The sequence below is a fragment of the Neofelis nebulosa genome, chromosome 12 (genome assembly GCF_028018385.1).
Source record: "Neofelis nebulosa isolate mNeoNeb1 chromosome 12, mNeoNeb1.pri, whole genome shotgun sequence".
In the NCBI taxonomy this organism is placed as follows: domain Eukaryota; kingdom Metazoa; phylum Chordata; class Mammalia; order Carnivora; family Felidae; genus Neofelis; species Neofelis nebulosa.
The window spans coordinates 28,530,545-28,549,315 of record NC_080793.1 but is presented as its reverse complement, the minus strand read 5'-3'; the positions used below and the strand labels follow the sequence as shown (position 1 = coordinate 28,549,315).

General features: G+C 34.7%; 2 protein-coding genes across 4 annotated transcripts in view; one reads left to right on the top strand and one right to left on the bottom strand.

Moving 5' to 3' along the window:
• Positions 1 to 18,771, bottom strand: part of LOC131491562 (olfactory receptor 13C9) — a 244,472-nt gene that overhangs the window by 204,003 nt on the left and 21,698 nt on the right. The window lies entirely within an intron of this gene.
• NIPSNAP3A (nipsnap homolog 3A) lies at positions 997 to 17,700 on the top strand. Of its 2 annotated transcripts, XR_009251526.1 has the most exons (7): positions 997 to 1,211; positions 4,203 to 4,413; positions 6,135 to 6,293; positions 7,809 to 7,958; positions 15,468 to 15,549; positions 16,679 to 16,765; positions 16,863 to 16,979. XR_009251526.1 is itself a non-coding variant. In XM_058694704.1 (6 exons), the coding sequence occupies exons 1-6, from the start codon at positions 1,152 to 1,154 to the stop codon at positions 16,937 to 16,939; spliced, it is 744 nt and encodes a 247-aa protein (XP_058550687.1). In that variant the 5' UTR covers positions 1,000 to 1,151; the 3' UTR covers positions 16,940 to 17,700. The 2 variants fall into 2 exon arrangements, 1 of the variants encoding a protein (XP_058550687.1); XM_058694704.1 differs by lacking the exon at positions 15,468 to 15,549 and having other exon boundaries at positions 1,000 to 1,211; positions 16,863 to 17,700.

The following is an 18,771-nucleotide window of genomic DNA, read 5'->3' as shown; positions in this document are numbered from 1 at the left end:
GTACAGATGATGGGGTTTTTTGGTCTACATTAGTTAGAAATGGATGTCCATCATCCAGAAAAACAGACTCAATCCCCCCTGGAATTATAATTTTTAAAAGTCTACTTTCCTCTATCTCTGAATAGCAATGACAGTGTTTGCAATAATGTAATTAACAAGAATTTTAACATTAAACATAATGTAAATTAATGTAACAATTAACTGTTTTTAATGTAAGCATCATTAGATGCTGGGAAGAGTATTATTTAGACGGAGTGGTACATAAGAGACTTAAATCCTCTTCTTGCATAAAAGTCAACAGATACTTTCTGTAACTGAAAAACTGAAGAAACAGCAGAATATGCCTATTATTTAAAAATATTGAAACGGGCATTAGAAAAAACAACTTGAAACGCTGGTGTTATTTTGGTAACCAAAACCAGAGAAAGGGTCTACTGACTAAACTAGATCAGAGGTCAGCTGTTTTAGTTTTAAGGCTTACAGAATTATCTAGTTTTGAACAGTTTACTTTTTCACGTCTGGTTCGGTGCCCTCATTCTTCTGAGCTCCTGGGAAATGCAATTTCAAATCATTAAGAGCCTTACAAGGTCATGCTGCGGTGGCAATTAGAGAACCACCATGCATTTAATGAGGAGAAGTGAAGCCTCCCTGGTCTTGACGTTTAAGTCGCCCCGACTAAAAATGAACAAGGACAAAAACCTCCACGATTTCCAACGCACAGCATTATAATATGCACGCATCATACTTCCTTCTCAAAGGACAAACTCACATTCTGCGCACGAACTTTAAGAACTGTGCGTAACCGCGCGGGGAGACTAGCTGACGGGCTCACAAAGGTGGCACAGGAACGCTCTCCGCGTTCAGCTAATCCTATCGCCCCTCTGACGTTTGGGTGAGAACATCTGAGGAAACAAACGTTGGGCCGGAGGGGGCAGGGGCCCGAACGTGACGCCCACGGACGACGCCAGCCAACCGGGCGGTGCCGCCGCGCCTCCCGGCACCAGAGGCGGAGCTGCCGCCGAGGAGTCCCGCCCCAGCCTGCGTCCGCCAGTAGCTCGGTCGCTGCTCTTTTCCAGGCGGGTTAGCCCTACCAGGAGGAACCGAAGACAGAATACTGGCTGGCTGGCCCTCCCAGCGCTCGCAGCCGCGCCATGCTCGTCCTCCGAAGCGGCCTGACTAGAGCTCTGGCTGCGCGGACGCTCGCGCCTCAGGTACCGGCCGCGGAGACGTGCCCACGCCGTGCCTTGGGGGAGGGGAGGGACGTCAGCGAGGAGCTCGAGGTCCCGCGCAAGCGCTCCCCGGCTTCCGTGACCAGACTTGCGAGTGCTGCGCACGCGCCCAGCTGGTTCTCTATGCAGATTGAAAGCGTGGTGCTGCCGCGGAAGTTCTGGTGCCAGTTCCAGGCCCCGGAGGCGGGGTATCCCAGGATGCGCGAGAGGAAGGGGGCGCGGCTCTGGGAAGGTCCGCTGGCCAGTGTGGTCTACAGGCCAACTCGTGAGCAGCCGCGAACGGGGTTTTTCTGGCCTAAGTGCTGAGGACACTCCTGAAGCTCTGGCTGCTGCATTTCTGCTGCCTAGCCCCCTGCGTTCCCCACGTTGGGGCCCGTGCCTGGTGCTTGCTGATCGAGCCTTTCCTATTTATTTGTCGTTTGACAAGCCACCGCCCCCTCCAGACAGAAGGTAGAGGAGAAATAGGTCAACCTGTGGCTAGTGTTAGAACCGGCCTCTTCGAAATGTACACACCTTAACGAGCGTTTTGCGGAGAACTTGAAAAGGAGGCCCAGGGTGCGGGTGGTGGAGCATCCAGCCCAGCCTCCCACTGTGTCGTGTGGGTGGTGTCCAAGGCAGGCAGGGCTAGGAACCTCAGAACAAACGTCCTAACACTGGATGAGAAACATGCACAATAGATTTTGGTGATTCAGCCTTAACTGTCGGGAACTAGCCTATTCTGTCAATCTACAGATTTTTTTCCTTTTGATATTTAAGTTTGTACTCCTTTCTCAAAGGAGTAGGATGGGATGGGGATTAACATACTCTAGAGACTGACTTCCTGGTGAAGGCTGAAGAGGAACCAATAATGGCCCGTCCACCTAAGATTAGCAATAGCCTTTAACCTGATTCTCACTCTTCTGGGGCAGGGCCAACAGTTAGTTATTCCTTACAACTTTATTCTGGACTGTGATTTTTTTTTAGATGTCGACCAATTGTTCTAAGTGAATTGGAAGTCAGTGCTGCTGAAAATGAGCCCTTATTTGGAGACAAGGGAGCCTAGAGCACTCATGTTTCCTTCCTTAGCATAGTGGCCTTGTGTTCTGGTTATACTGTTCTAGTGTCCCTCAACAAAAATCACCTCACCCCTTCCCATACACACCCCTCTCATTGCTTCATTGCTATTAACTTCTCCCTGAGCTTTCCTATTGTACTCTTTTGCAAAAGACAATAAAAATATGTGCCTGTGATCACTTATTTTGTTCTACGCATACAAATTCCCTGAAAAACAACTTAAAAGCAATTGTCACAAGTACCCCATTGGCCCATTTTGATATATTTATATTTTATTTATATTTTTAAGTGATAAATATTAGGCAGTTTTCATTTGCATAGTATTTTGTTATTAGAGTGGTAAAATGGGACAAAAAGAATGTCAGCTAAACATAGGGGCAACTGCAGTTGTTTTTGATGGCATCCTAGTCAGACAATAAGATTATAACTCATTCATAGACATGAATGTGATGAGCTCAATTCAGCCTTATACACAATACAGCAGCAAAATACATAACACTATTGTGTTTTGTAAATATATATATATATATGTGCTTTGTATACATATACGTATGCTTTGTACCCATATTTGTATACAAATGTGTATACATATATACGTGCTTTGTAAATATACATACATATCTGTATTACCATAAATACAGGTGAAGTAAAACTTATATATACACACATATATATATGTTTACATATACATTTACATATGTGTGTGTATATATTTGTATATATATGTGTGTGTGTGTACATATACACATACATATACATACATGTCAGAGCAAGAAGCCAACTGCTTTTGATTGTTGTACCAGCTGGTCAGCATAAGCCCAAAATTCATCCACAGCTTTGTACATATCAAAACTGTTGTGATAGATTATTCTGGTGTAATCAGCTTCAGGAAATATGCACATGATAACCAAACTTAGGTAACATGGATTTGTAAACTGGAATTCCGTATGAGTGTATCTGTGTTAATATGCATAAATTGTGTGTGTGTGTGTATATACATATACACACATACCTATACACAGGGATAATTTCTGGCAAAGCATTTCCCACTGAAAGTTTGGTTTGCTCAGAGAACCAAATCAGAAATTTACATAGTATATGAATATTACAAAAGGAATCAATGGCTCTTAAGTATTTCCAACAACATAGTATGACTGGGTAGGTTAAATAACCTTCTTCAGATTGCATCTGTAACTAAAAACATAAGGACTCACATAATTGTGACTCATCAATTTTTTTCCTTTTTCTAGCATTTACACATTCTATCACTATATTACAATGTAATTGAATAGCTCATAGTTTCCTAATACAATTAAATTCCTGTCCTATTTTTGGACCAGTGGTCTACTTCATTGGATTTAGGAAATACTTTGACCTGACCAGAAATTTCCATTGTTTTAAGAACCTAAAAAAAATGAATTTTCTGCTAGTAAATACATTCCCATTGTGCCAGTCAAAATACCTGTATATTTTATAAAATTGTTTTAAATGCGTAACTCTAACACATACATATACTATTAACTAAAGATGGAGTATTTGCTAAATAAGTGATAATAAACTATTTGTAAAACTTACCAGGATCCTAGTTGTAGTTTGGGGGTAAAGAAATTGCCCCAGGGGCTTCTTAGGAGAAACTTCTCATGAAAAAGTACCTAGAGGTAAAGGAAATAGTAGCTATATATTTGGAATACTTAATAGTAGTTTTCTTGTATAGAAACCAATTTGACAATAAATTATATATTTTTTTAAAGTTGTTTTCTTTACTGATAACCTCTCTAAACAAGTCTATGGAGAGAGGACAACAGGAGTGCAGATTGTGTCTACTGAGTGTCCCTTGTTTCCAGACTTAGATTTGGTTGTAACACAATATTATAAACCCTGCCTTCCCAATATATTTAAGTTTGCCTTATTTTTCTTCAGGTTTGCTCATCTCTTGCTACAGGCCCCAGACAATACGATGGAACATTCTATGAATTTCGTACCTATTATCTTAAGCCCTCAAAGATGAATCAGTTCCTGGAAAATACTAAGAAAAACATTCATCTTCGGACAGCTCACTCTGAACTGGTTGGATACTGGAGTGTAGAATTTGGAGGAACAATGAATAAAGTGTTTCATATTTGGAAGTATGGTATGAGTCATCAGCTTAAGTATTCAGTACAGATTTTCATTCTGTTAGATGTTACATGAGACTTAGTTCTTGGATCTATAGTACCATAAATACATACAGGTGAAGTAAAACTTATAAATAGCAATACCAAAAAATAATTTCAGTGATTTCACCTCCCACTGGTATACCTCCAATAGCCCATTGCTAGAACCTTTTAATAGCATATGGGAATGTGATATTGAGAAAATGGCATCTCAGATTTCAAGTCATTAAATTATGAACCACACTTTAATTCTTAGGAAAAGTTAAGAATAGCTTATTGTAAAGATGGTTTATGAAAAATTTACAGCAATGACTGCAAGAACCCAAGCAGTTGAGATCATAAAAGGAAAGTAGGATTGCTTTTATTATTATTATTGAAGCTATAGCTGGATAGTGTTTTACCAGAAATCATTCAAATGTCTAGGGGCTTTAGGGAAATAGAAGTTAATAGGAAACTTTGAAGCCCTCACTCATCTGTAAGATATAATAAATCGCTATGTTTCAGACACTTTTGTTTTATTTCTGCACCCCAGAGTTTCAAGAAATTTACTGTCCTTATACTCATCTATGGAGGTAAAGGAAAAGGAATTAGAGTTCTTCCCATACTGAAGCTGATCTACCCCTGGTCTAATAGAGGAAGGAGTATGGTTACTGGAAACCCCGGAATGTTTGTTACTCCATTGCCTAATCTTTCTGAACTCCACTAGTACATCATGATATCCAAAAACTTTTAGTAATTTCACTTAGTATTTTGGTTATTAGTGTCCAAAGTTAATGGTCATAAAATACTTTAATATGAAAAGTGTTCTTCCTAAATATGGCCATAGTTTAGGGGTTTTCCCAATTGTAAAACAAACCCCATTAAAAACAATTTATGCTTTAACATACCACCAGTTGAATTGTGTCCCATTAAAAAAAACAACAACAACAACAACTAGTAAAGTCCTGATAATACTTACTTAAGCTCTAAGATAGGTGTTATTCCTTATCCACAGCATAAACCATAGAAAATTACTTTTACCATTAGTCTTATGAGGCTTTGTTAGGTAAATATAGTACTAGGCCCATATAATGGCACTGAGTAAAAAGGATGGATGACAGAAAATCAGCACTATTTCTTTGGAAGCTGTTGATTCAAAGCAGCAGCTGTCAAAGTACATCTTGATTTCATTTATGTTAAATTTAATTCAAGTTGTATCTTGACCTAATACCCATTACCACCACCACCACCATCACAGAAATATACTCTTTTTCGAATCTACCACTAAATGCCTCATTAAATTAATAAGAACAGTTAATGTATATTGAGTTCTGACTCGGTGCCAAACGCTATTGTAAGGTCCTTTCACATACTAATTCATTTAATCTAACCCTAGAGGGAGATCCAAATCATTATCCCTATTTTACAGAGTAAAAAACAGGCACAGAAAGATTTAATAACCTAAGTCACACAAATACCTACTAAGCAGTAAGAGGCTAAGCCCAATGTATGACATTATCATTAGTTGTTTACATTTCTACTCCCCTTCCAGACCATAAGCACCTTGGGGACAAATGCCACATCTATATGCATCTCGAGTGATAATACAGTATCCTTATGTAGCTTTAATGAACACTTGGTGAACTGAATGAAACCCAGAAAAAGCACAGGTGATTTAAATCAGTAATTTTTGTTTTTCTTTCTCCTTTTTTTCCCGTAGATAATTTTGCTCATCGAACTGAAGTTCGGAAAGCATTGGCCAAAGATAAGGAATGGCAAGAACAATACCTCATTCCAAATTTGGCTCTTATTGATAAACAAGAGAGTGAGATTACGTATCTGGTGCCATGGTGCAAATTAGAAAAGCCTCCAAAAGAAGGTAAGTCCTCCCCTTTTTGTCACTTTGAATTCTGATGGAGAAAATATTAGATTTTAAACTATAAAAACTCAAGTTCTACTGGAAAAGAAATGAAGTTAATACTTTGTTTAATATAGGAATATATGTGATTGTTCAGATAAAAATAAATTGGTGCTCTTAGCTTATCCTTTTAAAAATAAGCATTAAAATAATGAAGTATTTTTCCATATTGGTATCTTATTGATTCTTAAAGCTTAGCTGTATTTTAGAAAAAGTTGACATGGTCACTAAAGGTTGAGAAGTTGGGCCTAGGGAGCAGGGAACACATCTGTGGGTAGGTGAGGGATAATAAGTGATACTTTGTCATAATTTTAAAATAATATAACTTTTTAAATATAAAAGTATTTTTCCATAGATTACAACTAATCTAAGTACATGTTTGTTTATAAAATGGACTAGGGGAATGAATTAACTGAAATTGCCAAGCTGCATTACTGTAGTCTAACTTTTATGTCTTCCTCTTTCTTATTTCTCAGTTTGAAAATAATTCCTAAAGATTTGTCTTCTTGCTGATTTCACTTCTTGCTGACTTAAAGAAATTATTACCTCAATCCAGTTTTAAACAAAGGTCAGATTAGCAAAAGCATAAACTAATTTAAATGTTATTTTATTTCCCCCATTATTCCTAATTTTGCAGTGCATTTTAGATTACAAAAGATTTGAAAAATCTTATTTAGAAACTTAGCCTTTTAGCTCCCCCTCAGCCCAGCACTAACTGAATGAACTGGTTGGCTTCTCAGAAAGTATCAGATCTTGCTTCGTTCTTTTCCTCTATGTTATTCATGATTCTTCAGTAACTTTTGCATGTTTTTCTTTTACTTCTCAAATCTACTTGTCCCCTGGTTTCCTTCCCTTCACACAGCCCATATTTCCATCAAGAAGGTAAAATGCTTTTCAAGTATTTACCTGGATATTTGGGAATAGTAAAACCATCTCCTTTAGAATTATTTTTACTCAGAATTCTAAGACAATCACTTCAGGCTCATTATTTGCTTGCTGCTCCTGTTAGAAAAGGAATCCTATAAGGGGAACTTATATAAAGAGAAAAGTAGTGAAAATTGGAAAGAAAAATGGAACTATAAGAGACTAGAAATACTTCCTTTTTCATTTACTTTATAAAGTATAGACTTAGGCAACTAAAAATATCCTATTCCATTATAAATTTTCATTTTATTGACAATTTCTGTAGATTAAAAATAGCTTAAATAATACCTTACCTGTAGAGTCCATCCATTTTGGTTTGTTCTGTATACTAAGTTTAACGACTGACCCTTTAAGTGGGACCAAGACTGACTAAACATAAAAGCAAAGAAAAACAATGCAAAGTATTAATAAATTATGTCTACATGAACATGTATATGGGTATGATCCTCAAAATCTATTTGTGTAGTTATCCTTGCACTGGAACAAAACTAAACATGATTAGAAATTTCTTGAATATGTTCTATAAAATAATTATTTTTCTCCCTATTCTAGGAGTCTATGAACTAGCTACATTTCAGATGAAACCTGGTGGGCCAGCTCTGTGGGGTGACCCATTTAAAAGGGCAGTTCATACGCATGTCAATCGAGGCTACACAAAACTAGTTGGAGTGTTCCATGCAGAATATGGAGTACTCAACAGAGGTACAGTTGTCCATTTCTTCCATGAAATTGCAAAATATATTGGTGATCCACATTAAGTTCCTTTGGTCAATTTGTCTCTGTTCTCATTGTGGACTATATTTTATTTTTTATTGCCCAGTTTTTAGCTTTTTGTAAGTTTAAGGGTTGAGCAAACCTGTTTTACATTTATTTGGAATGTTATTCACCTTATAAAGTTTTTTTTTTTTCAAATACAGAACTGCTCTTTTCCCTGATACATCAAAATGATAAAATTTTAAAAATTGGAAGGAACCTGAAAAAGTTACCTATTTCTGTTATTTTCCTCTGAATGTACTTTTAATGATTTTTCCTTTTTTCCCAGTTTTATTGAGATATAATTGATATAACATGTTATAAGTTTAATGATCTGTTATCTGTATATATTGTGAAATGGTCACCACAGTATGTTAACATCCATCACCTCACAGTTACAAATTGTTTTTCCTTCTGATGACAACTTTTAAGATATACTCTATTATCAGCTTTCAAATATACAATACAGAAGTGTTACCTATAGTCATCATGTTGTGTATTACATCCCCAAAACTTATTTAATATCTTTTAACTGGAAGTCTGTGCTTTTTGTGATTTTTTTTTAAATAACATTACTTGGGGTAGAGATTATTTCTGGGTGAAAAAGTACTATGTAGTTATTATAAATATTAAAAACATAGACAAGCCCAAAGAAAAAAAATTACCCATTTCCACTACTTAGATATATTTATAGTATATGTAAGATATAAGTAAATGATTTATTAATTTATTTAATAAAATGTCTATTTGGGATATTTAATGTTTAAAGTCAAAAGATATTCCAGTCAGAATTTCAGAGAGTTTTCTTGTGGCAAACTGATGAATTCATACAACTAACAAAACAAAATATAGATAAATTTATTTAATGACATGTATAGAAACAGTATTTCTAAGCCAAAAAGCAAATGAAGAAACTATGAAGGAAAAAAAGAATAAATTGATGATTTTATTATACAAAGCTCAAACTTAGTTCCTCCCAAAACACCTTAAATGAAATCCAAGAGCAAAAAATAAATATTCTGCAAAGGTAGACACAGATGACTCCTAAAAATATATTAAAGAAGATGCAGATTAAAACAAAGAATTAAGATGCTTTAATTCTTTTTTAATGTTTATTTTTGAGAGAGAGAAAGAGACAGAGTGAGAGAGAGAGAGAAAGAGACAGAGCATGAGCAGGGGAGGGGCAGAGAGAAAGGGAGACACAGAATCTGAAGTAGACTCCAGGCTCCGAGCTGTCAGCACAGAGCCCAATGTGGGGCTCAAACCCATGAACCGTGAGACCATAACCTGAGCAGAAGTCGGATACTTAACCAACTGAGCTACCTAGGCACCTCATAAGATGCCAGTTTTTACCTAATAAAGATACATTATACAGGTAGAGTATAACCTAGGTCAGAAAAAAGAGTTCTACTTGTAGGATTTGTAACTACTTCATCTTCCCTCAAAAAAAAACTGGCAACATAAATAAAAAGGCTTGGTTCTTTGACATTATTTTTTTTTTATTTCAGTATAAGTAACATACAGTGTTATATTAGTTTCGGGTGTATAACATAGTGATTCAACAATCCTGTGCGTTACTCAGAACTCATCATGATAAGTGTACTCTTAATCCACTTCACCTATTTCACCCATGCCTCTACCCACCTTCTCTCTGGCAACCACCAGTTTGTTCTCTATATTTAAGAATTTGTTTTTCATCACTTTTTTTCTTTGTTCATTTGTTTTCTTAAATTCCACTATGGGTGAAATCATGTGGTATTTGTTTTTCTCTGATTAACTTATTTCACATAGCATGATACCCTCTAGATCCATCCATATGTTTGCAAATGACAAGATCTCATTCCTTTTATGGCTGAGTAATATTCCATTATATATACATGCCACATCTTCTTTATCCATTCATCATCTATCAATGGACAGTTGGTCTGCTGCTTCCATATCTTGACTATGTAATTTATGCTGCAATAAACATAGGGGTGCATAAACCTTTTCAAATTCATGTTTTCATATTCTTTGGGTAAATACCCAGTAGTGGAATTACTGTATCCTGTGGTAATTCTATTTTTAACTTTTTGAGGAACCTTCATACTGTTTCCACAGTGGCTGCACCAATATGCATTCCTACAAATGGTACATGATGGTTCCTTTTTCTCCACATCCTTGCCAACACTTGTTGTTTCTTTTGTTTTTGATTTTAGCCATTCTAACAGATGTGAGGTGATATCTCATTGTAGTTTTGATTTGCTTTTCCCTGATGATGAATGATGTTGAGCATCTTTTCATGTGTCCATTGGCCATCTGGGTGTCTTCTTTGGAGAAATGTCTATTCATATCTTCTACTCATTTTTAAATTGGATTATTTGTTTTTGGGGTATTAAGTTGTATAGGTTCTTTATAGATTTTGGATATTAACCTTTTATCAGATTTTTCATTTGCAAATATCTTCTTCCATTCAGTAGGTTGTATTTAGTATTGATGATGGTTTCCTTTGCTATTTAGAAGCTTTTATTTTGATGTAGTCCCAATAGTTTATTTTTGCTGTTTCCCTTGCTTTAGGAGACATATCAAGAAAGATGTTGCTATGGCTAATGTCAAAGAAACTACTGCCTGTGTTTTCCCCTGGGACTTTTATGGTATCAGGTCTCATATTTAGGTCTTTAATCCATTTTGAGTTTATTTTTGTGTATAGTGAAACAAAGTCGTCCAGTTTCATTCTTTGTATGTAGCTATCCAGTTTTCCCAATGCCATTTGTTAAAAAGTCTTTTTTTTTTTTTTTTGCCTCTTTTGTCAAAGATTAATTGATAGTATAATCGTGGGTTTATTTCTGGGCTCTGTATTCTGTTCCACTGATATATAGATCTATTTTCTGTTTTTGTGCCAGTACCATACCGTTTTGATTACTACAGATTTCTAGTAAATCTGGGATTATGATGCCTCCAGTTTTGTTCTTTTTTTTCAAGATTACTTTTGCTATTCAGGGTTTTTTGTGGTTCCATACAATCTTTAGGATTATTTGTTCTAGTTCTGTGAAAAATGCTATTGGTATTTTTATAGGATTGCATTAAATCTGCAGATTGCTTTGGGTAGTATGGATGTTTTAACAATATTGGTTCTCCCAATCCATAAGCATGGAATATCCTTCCATTTGTTTGTATAATCTTCAACTTCTTTCATTGGTGTTTTATAGTTTTCACAGTACAGGTCTTTCATCTCTTTAGTTAAATTTATTCTACATATTTTATTATTTTTGATGCAATTGTAAATGGGATATTTTTCTTAATTTCTCTTTTTGCTACTTTTTTATGTGTAGAAATGAAATGGATTTCTGTGTATTGATTTTGTATCCTGCAACTTTACTTAATTCGTTTTTCAGTTCCAGTAGTTTTTGGTGGAGTCTTTAGGGTTTTCTATATATAGTACCATATCATCTGCAAATAGTGAAAGTTTTGCTTTTTCTTTACCAATTTAGATGCTTTCTATTTCTTTTCCTTGTCTGATTGCTGTGGCTAGGACTTCCAGTACTGTGTTGAATAAAATTGGTGGACATTCTTGTCTTGTTCCTGACCATAGTGTAAAAGCTCTGTTTTTCATCGAGTATGGTGTTAGCTGTGGGTTTTTCATATATGGCCTCTATTATGTTGAGGTATGTTCTCTCTACACCTACTTTTTAAGGAGGGTTTTTGTCATGAATGGATGTTGTCCTTGTCAAATGCATTTTCTAGGTCTGCTGAAATGATCATATGGTTTTTATCCTTTCCATTATTGATGTGATGTATCACGTTGATTGCTTTGCAAATATTGAACTACGCTTGCATCTCAGGAATAAATCCTACTTGATGAATGTAAATGATTTCTTTGTATATTGTTGGATTCAGTTTGCTCATATTTTGTTACAGATCTTTGCATCTATGTTCATCAGAGATATTGGCCTATAGTTCTCTTTTTTGTAGTGTCTATCTAGTTTTGGTGTCAGGGTAATGCTGTTTTCATAGAATGAATTTGGAAGCTTTCTTTCCTCTTCTACTTTTTGGAATAGTTTGAGAATAATAGGCATTAACTCTTCTTTAAATGTTTAGTAGAATTCACCTGTGTAGCCATCTGGTCCTGGATTTCTGTTTGTTGGAAGTTTTTTGATTAGTGATTCAATTACATTGTTTGTACAGTCTTTAAATTTTCTGTTTCTTCCTGAATCATTTTTGGGAAGTCTTAATGTGTCTAGGAACTTATCCATTTCTTCTAGGTTGCCCAGTTTGTTAGCATATAATTTTCATAATATTTTCTGACTAACCCTTTCTATTTCTGTGTTTTTGGTGGTTATTTCTCCCCTTTCATTTCTGATTTTGTTTATTTGATCCTCTCTCTCTCTCTCTCTCTCTCTCTCTCTGTTTTTGAACAGTCTGGGTAAAAGTTTATCAAATTTGTTGTTCTCTTCAGAGAACTAGCTCTGGGTTTCATTGATCGGTTCTATTGTTTTTGTGGTTCTATTTCATTTATTTCTGCTCTAATTTTTAGTATTTACTTCTACTGTTTGGGGTTTTGTTTCTTCTTTTTCTTCTAGCTCTTTTAGGTGTAAGGTTCAGGAGTTTGACATTTTCCTTGCTTCTTGAGTAGACCTGTATTACTATAAACTTCCTTCCTAGAACAGCTTTTGCTACATCCCAAAGATTTTGGACTGTTGTGTTTTCATCTTCATTTGCCTCCATGTATTTTTTTATTTCCACTTTGATTTCTTGGTTGACCCATTCATTGTTTGGTAGCATGTTATTTAACCTCCATGTGTTTGTGGTCTTTACATATTTTTTCTTGTGATTTCTCGTTTCTTAGTGTTGTGGTTGGGAAAGATGTGTGGTATGACTTCAGTATTTTTTTTTTTAATTTGTTGAGACTTGTTTTGTGGCCTAACATATGATCTCTTCCAGAGAATGTTTCGTATGCACTTGAAAGAATGTGTATCCCACTGTTTTTAGGATGGGGCGTTCTGAATGTATCTGTTAATCTGGTCCAATGTGTCATTCAAAGCCACTGTTAACATGTTGATTTTCTCTTTGGGTGATCTATTGATGTAAGTGGGGTGTTAAAGTCCTTTACTATTATTGAATTACTACTGATTATTTCCTTTATGTTTGTTAATAGCTGCTTTATGTATTTGGGTAATCCCATGTAATTTGCATAAGTATTTACAAGTTTTATATCTTCTTGTTGGATTGTTCCCTTTATGATTATGTTCTTTATGTCTTCCAGTGTTGCCTGATACAAGTATTGCTATCCCAGTTTTCTTTTCATCTGCATGATAAATGTTTTCCCATGCCTTCACTTTCAATCTGCATGTGTCTTTTGGTCTGAAATGAATCTCTGTAGACAGCATATAAATATCTTCCCCTTTTATCCATTCAGTTACCCTGATTGGAGCATTTCGTCCATTTACATTCAAAGTAATTACTGACAGGTCTGTACTTATTGCCATTTTGTTACTTGTTCTGTGGTGTTATTCTCTGTCCCTTTCTTCTCTTGCTCTCTTCTTTTGTGGTTTGATGGCTTTCTTTAGTAATATACCTGGATTCCTTTCTGTATATTTTTTGCATATCTATTACCAGTTTTTTTATTTGTGTTCACCATTAGGTTTATATGTACATTTATGCATATAACAGTCTATATTAAGGTGATGGTCCCTTAAGTTTGAACCCATTCTAAAAACACTAAATTTTTACTCCCCTCCCCTCTATGTTTTAGGTATATGATGTCATACTTTACATCCCTTTATTAATCTCTTGACTGATTTTTATAGATATACTTGATTTTACTGCTTTGTGTTTTAACCTCCGTACTGTTTTATAAGTGATTAATCTACTTTTATTATGTTTATATGCACCTGTGAAATTTTTTCCTTTCCTCATTTTCTTACTCCTGCTTTTGGTTTTTCTTTTCCACTTAAAGAATCCCCTTTAATATTTCTTGTAAGCCTGGTTTAGTGGTGATGAACTCCTTTAACTTTTATTTATCTGAGAAACTCTTTATCTCTCCTATTCTGAATGATGGCCTTGCTGCATAGAGTATTCTTGGTTTCAGTTTTTTTCCTTTCAGCACTTTGAATATGTCATGCCACTCCTTTCTAGCCTGCAAAGTTCCTGCTGAAAAATCAGCTGGTAGCCTTATGGAGTTTCTCTCATATGTAACTATTTTCTTTTCTTTTGATGCTTTTACATTTTTCCCTTTATCAGTACTTTTTTGCCATTTTAATTACTGTGTGTCTTGGTGTGGACCTCTTTGGGTTGATATTGTTGGGGGGGTCTCTGTGCGTTAGGACTCTAGATTTGTTTCCCTCTCCAGATTTAGGAAGTTTTCAGCTATTAGTTCTTCAAATAAATTTGTTACCCCTTTTATCTCTTTTCTTCTGGGATCCCTATAATGTTAATGTTATTACACTTGATGGTATTGCTGAGTTCCCTTAACCTATTCTCACATTTTTGTTAATCTTTTTTCTTTCTCCTGTTTAGCTTGATTGCTTTTCATTACTGTCTTTTAGATCACTGATCCATTCTTCTGCTTCCTCTAATCTACTATTTATTCCCTCTAGTGTATTTTTCATTTCACTTATTGAGTTCTTCATCTCTCACTGGTTCTTTTTTATATTTTCTCTTTTTTGAGGGTTTCACGGAGATCCTCTACTCTTTTCTCAAGTCCAGTGAGTATATTTATGATTACTTTAAATTCTCTATCAGGCATATTGCTTATCTGTTTCATTTAGCTCTCTTGCTGTGAGTTTGTCCTCTTCTTTCATTTGAGACATATTCTTATATGCCTTCATTTTGTCTAACTCTCTGTGTCTGTTTCTGTGTGTTAGGAAAGTAAGCTACATCTCCTGCTTTTGCAAGTAGTGGCCTTATGAAGAAGAGGTCCTGTAGTGCCCTGCAGTGCAATTTCCCTTCAAGGGTATCTTCTGTATGTGTTGCATGCACCTTACTGTTGTGGCTGAGCCACATCTGCCTTTAGTCCAATTGTCTGAAATGGCTCTCTTTGCCTATTGTGGGCAGGGTTTGGTCCCGGTGTTAAGAGGCAAGTTGGGGCTGCCTTGGGCAAAAAACCTTAATTTTTTAAATTGTTTTTGCCAATGTTAAGGAAATATGCATGGATATGTAGGTGTGTTTAGTTATACAAGAAGGGAATTTGAAAGGACATAAAATATATAGTCATATTTAAATGATGAGATTAAAGGTCTTTTAAGTCTCTAATTTACTATAATGGACATGTATCACTTTTATAAGAAAAAAATAATGAATATATGTGTGCACACACACTTTTTAATCTTAAATTTATTCTTAGTGTACTAGGAGAATAGTAATATGCTGAGTATAAATCAGTACTTCATTTCTGGAGGACAGTGTATAATATATACACTGTATATTTATGAGTGTGTATGTATAAGATATACTCTTTGGTTCTCTCAATTTAAATTTTAGGAGTTTATATTAAGAAAATAATCAGATCCAGACTGCCTGGGTTTGAATCCCAGCTTCACCACTTATAACTTTGTGACCCTAGGTAAGTTACTTAACCTCATTGTGCTTTAGTTTCCTCATCCATAAAGTGATGATAATAGTAATCTACTATATAAAATTATTGTGAAGACTGAATGAGTTAATACATGCAAAATGCTTAAAACCAGGTCTAGCACATAGTAAACACTGAATAAATATTAGGTATGAGTTGTCATCAGCATTATCATTACAGATATACTTATAGATGCTACTCTAATGATGTTTGTATCAGTATTATTTACAATAAAAAAACATTTTTTATGTAATACACATATAATATAGAAAAAGTACATCATTTCATCATGTATTTATATAACCATAAATTTATATGTTTATGTGTGTATAATATATATTCATAAAAATAGATATATATATAAATATGGAAAGAGATACAGCAAAAAAGTGGGTTTTTTCCCTAGGTGGTATAGAAATGATTACTCTTTTCTCTTTTTATCCACATTTTCCTATAGAGCTAACATGTCCTATATTATAGTTATTAAAAATTTGTAAAACATTATGCACAAAAACATTCCATAATTCAAAAAATTGAAATATTGGAATTAATCTAATTGGTCAATAATAAGAAGTTTGGATAAAAAGTTGTTATATCTATAAGGAGGAATTCACATAGCCATTAAAAATTAAGATTACTGCCATGGAAAATATGCATTTTTTATTTTATTCATTTGTTTAAAGGAAATGCACTAAATAGCAATAGAGTTTCTCTCCAGGTGGTTCAAATTATGCTACTTTTAATTTTCTTCTTTGTATCATCCAAATTTCCAGTAGTAAATATAATTCTTATATAATCTTGCTTTTTTTAATAAACTAAAATATATTAGGAAGTCACAGGCTTGGTTCTAGACTTAATTGTGTCTTTAGTGGTTTTACTAACTTTTTCTCTCCAACCATCTATTTCTTCATCTATAAAAACAGTTTGATTAAGTAATTTATAAATTTACCTCCCAAATCTCTGACCCCTCTGAAATCTTATCACTAACATACTCAGTTTTACCTTTTTGATATTTACTGTTTTGATTTAAAGAATAAGACTTAATGTTTCTGATTAATTTTTCTGTATTTGTTGTAGTAATACTATAGTCTTTAGAATCTATTTTTGGTTATTTCTGCAGTTCATGTTCTTTGGTGGAATGAGAGTGCAGACAGTCGTGCAGCTGGGAGACATCAGTCTCATGAGGATCCCAGAGTTGTGGCAGCTGGTAAGCTATTTCACTAGGCATGAATTATTTGTACAACAAATTTGATTCACTTTTTAACTTTATAACTTTCCAACATTATGAAATGTTTTTTTTCCAGTTCGGGAAAGTGTTAACTTCCTTGAGTCTCAGCAAAATATGCTTCTGATTCCTACGTCATTTTCCCCATTGAAATAATTTTCCTCTGAAATACAAAGCATTGCATTAACTGCTATAAGTTGTGTCTGCTAATGGTGCTTAAATTCTCCCAAGAGATTTTCATTTTTATTTGAAGGAGGTGGTAAGTTAATTTGCTGTGCCCTCTGCATTTTTAAAAGCTGCTTCTGTCCATTGTCATGACCTCTTGAGCAAATAGTTCTGTTCATTTTCCGTTTGGCATTTCAGTATCTGTCATATATTAAAAATAGTTGTCATTCCTTCAAGATCTTGATTTTTCATTTATTTCAGAATATCTCTTGTTCTCTGTGTTTACAGCCCTCTACTTTTATAGCATTTCCTTATATTGAAATGATTATGTTACATTTCCATGCCTATGATATTTTTAAGTTATTATATATATATTATCAACCTTTTCATGTCTATTTTTCTGAGATTTTAAAAGTTTTTGTCCGGTAAAACTTATTTTGTAATACCAAATGGAATTCATAAAAGTATTAAACCTGTTTATTATGGAAAAGTATATTATCATCTCTATTCATTTTGTTTTACATTAATAATTAATTACATATGTGGAAAATAATGTTAATAGGTCCTCATATGAAAAATTTTTAAAGACTTATTGGTTTATATGCTGAAAATGTCTTCATTTACAATTTATTTTACTAACTTTTACTTCATTTTGAATCACAATTTAACAAAGATACTTGGGACATCTATTTGTGATAATGAGATATTTATGGTTATGGAAATGTTTGCCCTAATAAATGCCTACAGATACATTCTGATCGTTTTTTATTGTGTTTTATATTTTTATCCTCTGATCTGGAGCTACTGTGTTGCTATAAGGTAATGAGACAGTAATAAATATACTTAAATGTTAACTTACCTCAAATAAATAGCATGCTAATAGCTCTACAAGGAGAATTTCTTCAATACTGTCTTAGATATGCTAGGGTTTTCTTACAATGTTCATTTTTATTTTACTTGAGTATTTCAGCCTTCTCAAACTAGATTTGGTACTTCCAAGCTCTCCTGGTAGTCTATATTTACAGCTATATGAATTTATGTTTCTAACACATATTCCAAATACAACACAGTAAATTATTAGCTGTCTGAGGGAAAATGGAAAAGCAGGAAGCATACTCACCTCTCATTTATCTGGTCCTCAAGGATTCAAGGGACAAATAAGTTTCCTAGTAAGGCAAAGAAGACCCTAACTCTGGAGGTTAAAACCTATCAGAAGTCAGAGGCATTGGTTTTGAGTTTTAACTAAGAGTCTTCTACCTCAATGTTTCTTTGAAAAGTCTAGGAAATTAGGTGATAGTAATGTTAGTTGTAGTCAATGTAGACAGTTTTTCTCTGTGGCAGGAGATCAGCTCTGTGTCATGAAAATATACAACTGCTTCTGCCTTTCCCTTTTTCATTCTTTAGATTAGCCAGAACACTTTTAGAAAAGACAAAGGCTTTTTCATCCAATCCATAGCCGTGATGGAGATTTAGAAAGCAGCAGCAGACAGGTGTTCTTACCATATCCCATGCAGAATTGGAGAGCCAGTACATGACAGGTTACAATCTGCTAATGAACTGCAGGAGTTTCCCTTTACTGATCTGCTCCTGGATCAGGAACACAACAAAACTGGCTGAGATGAAGAACATTTCAAAGACAACACAGATGGACACAATAATGTCCGCTGACATGCTCTTCCTGGAAAGAGAAAGTCAGTGAGGATCTGAGGAGTCAATGCAGTTGAAGACACAATTAAGGAGGACACACACACACAAACATCTGATGAATAGCCCAGGGAAAAACATCTCTTCAATAAATAAAATGTATTTATTTTATTCAGAGT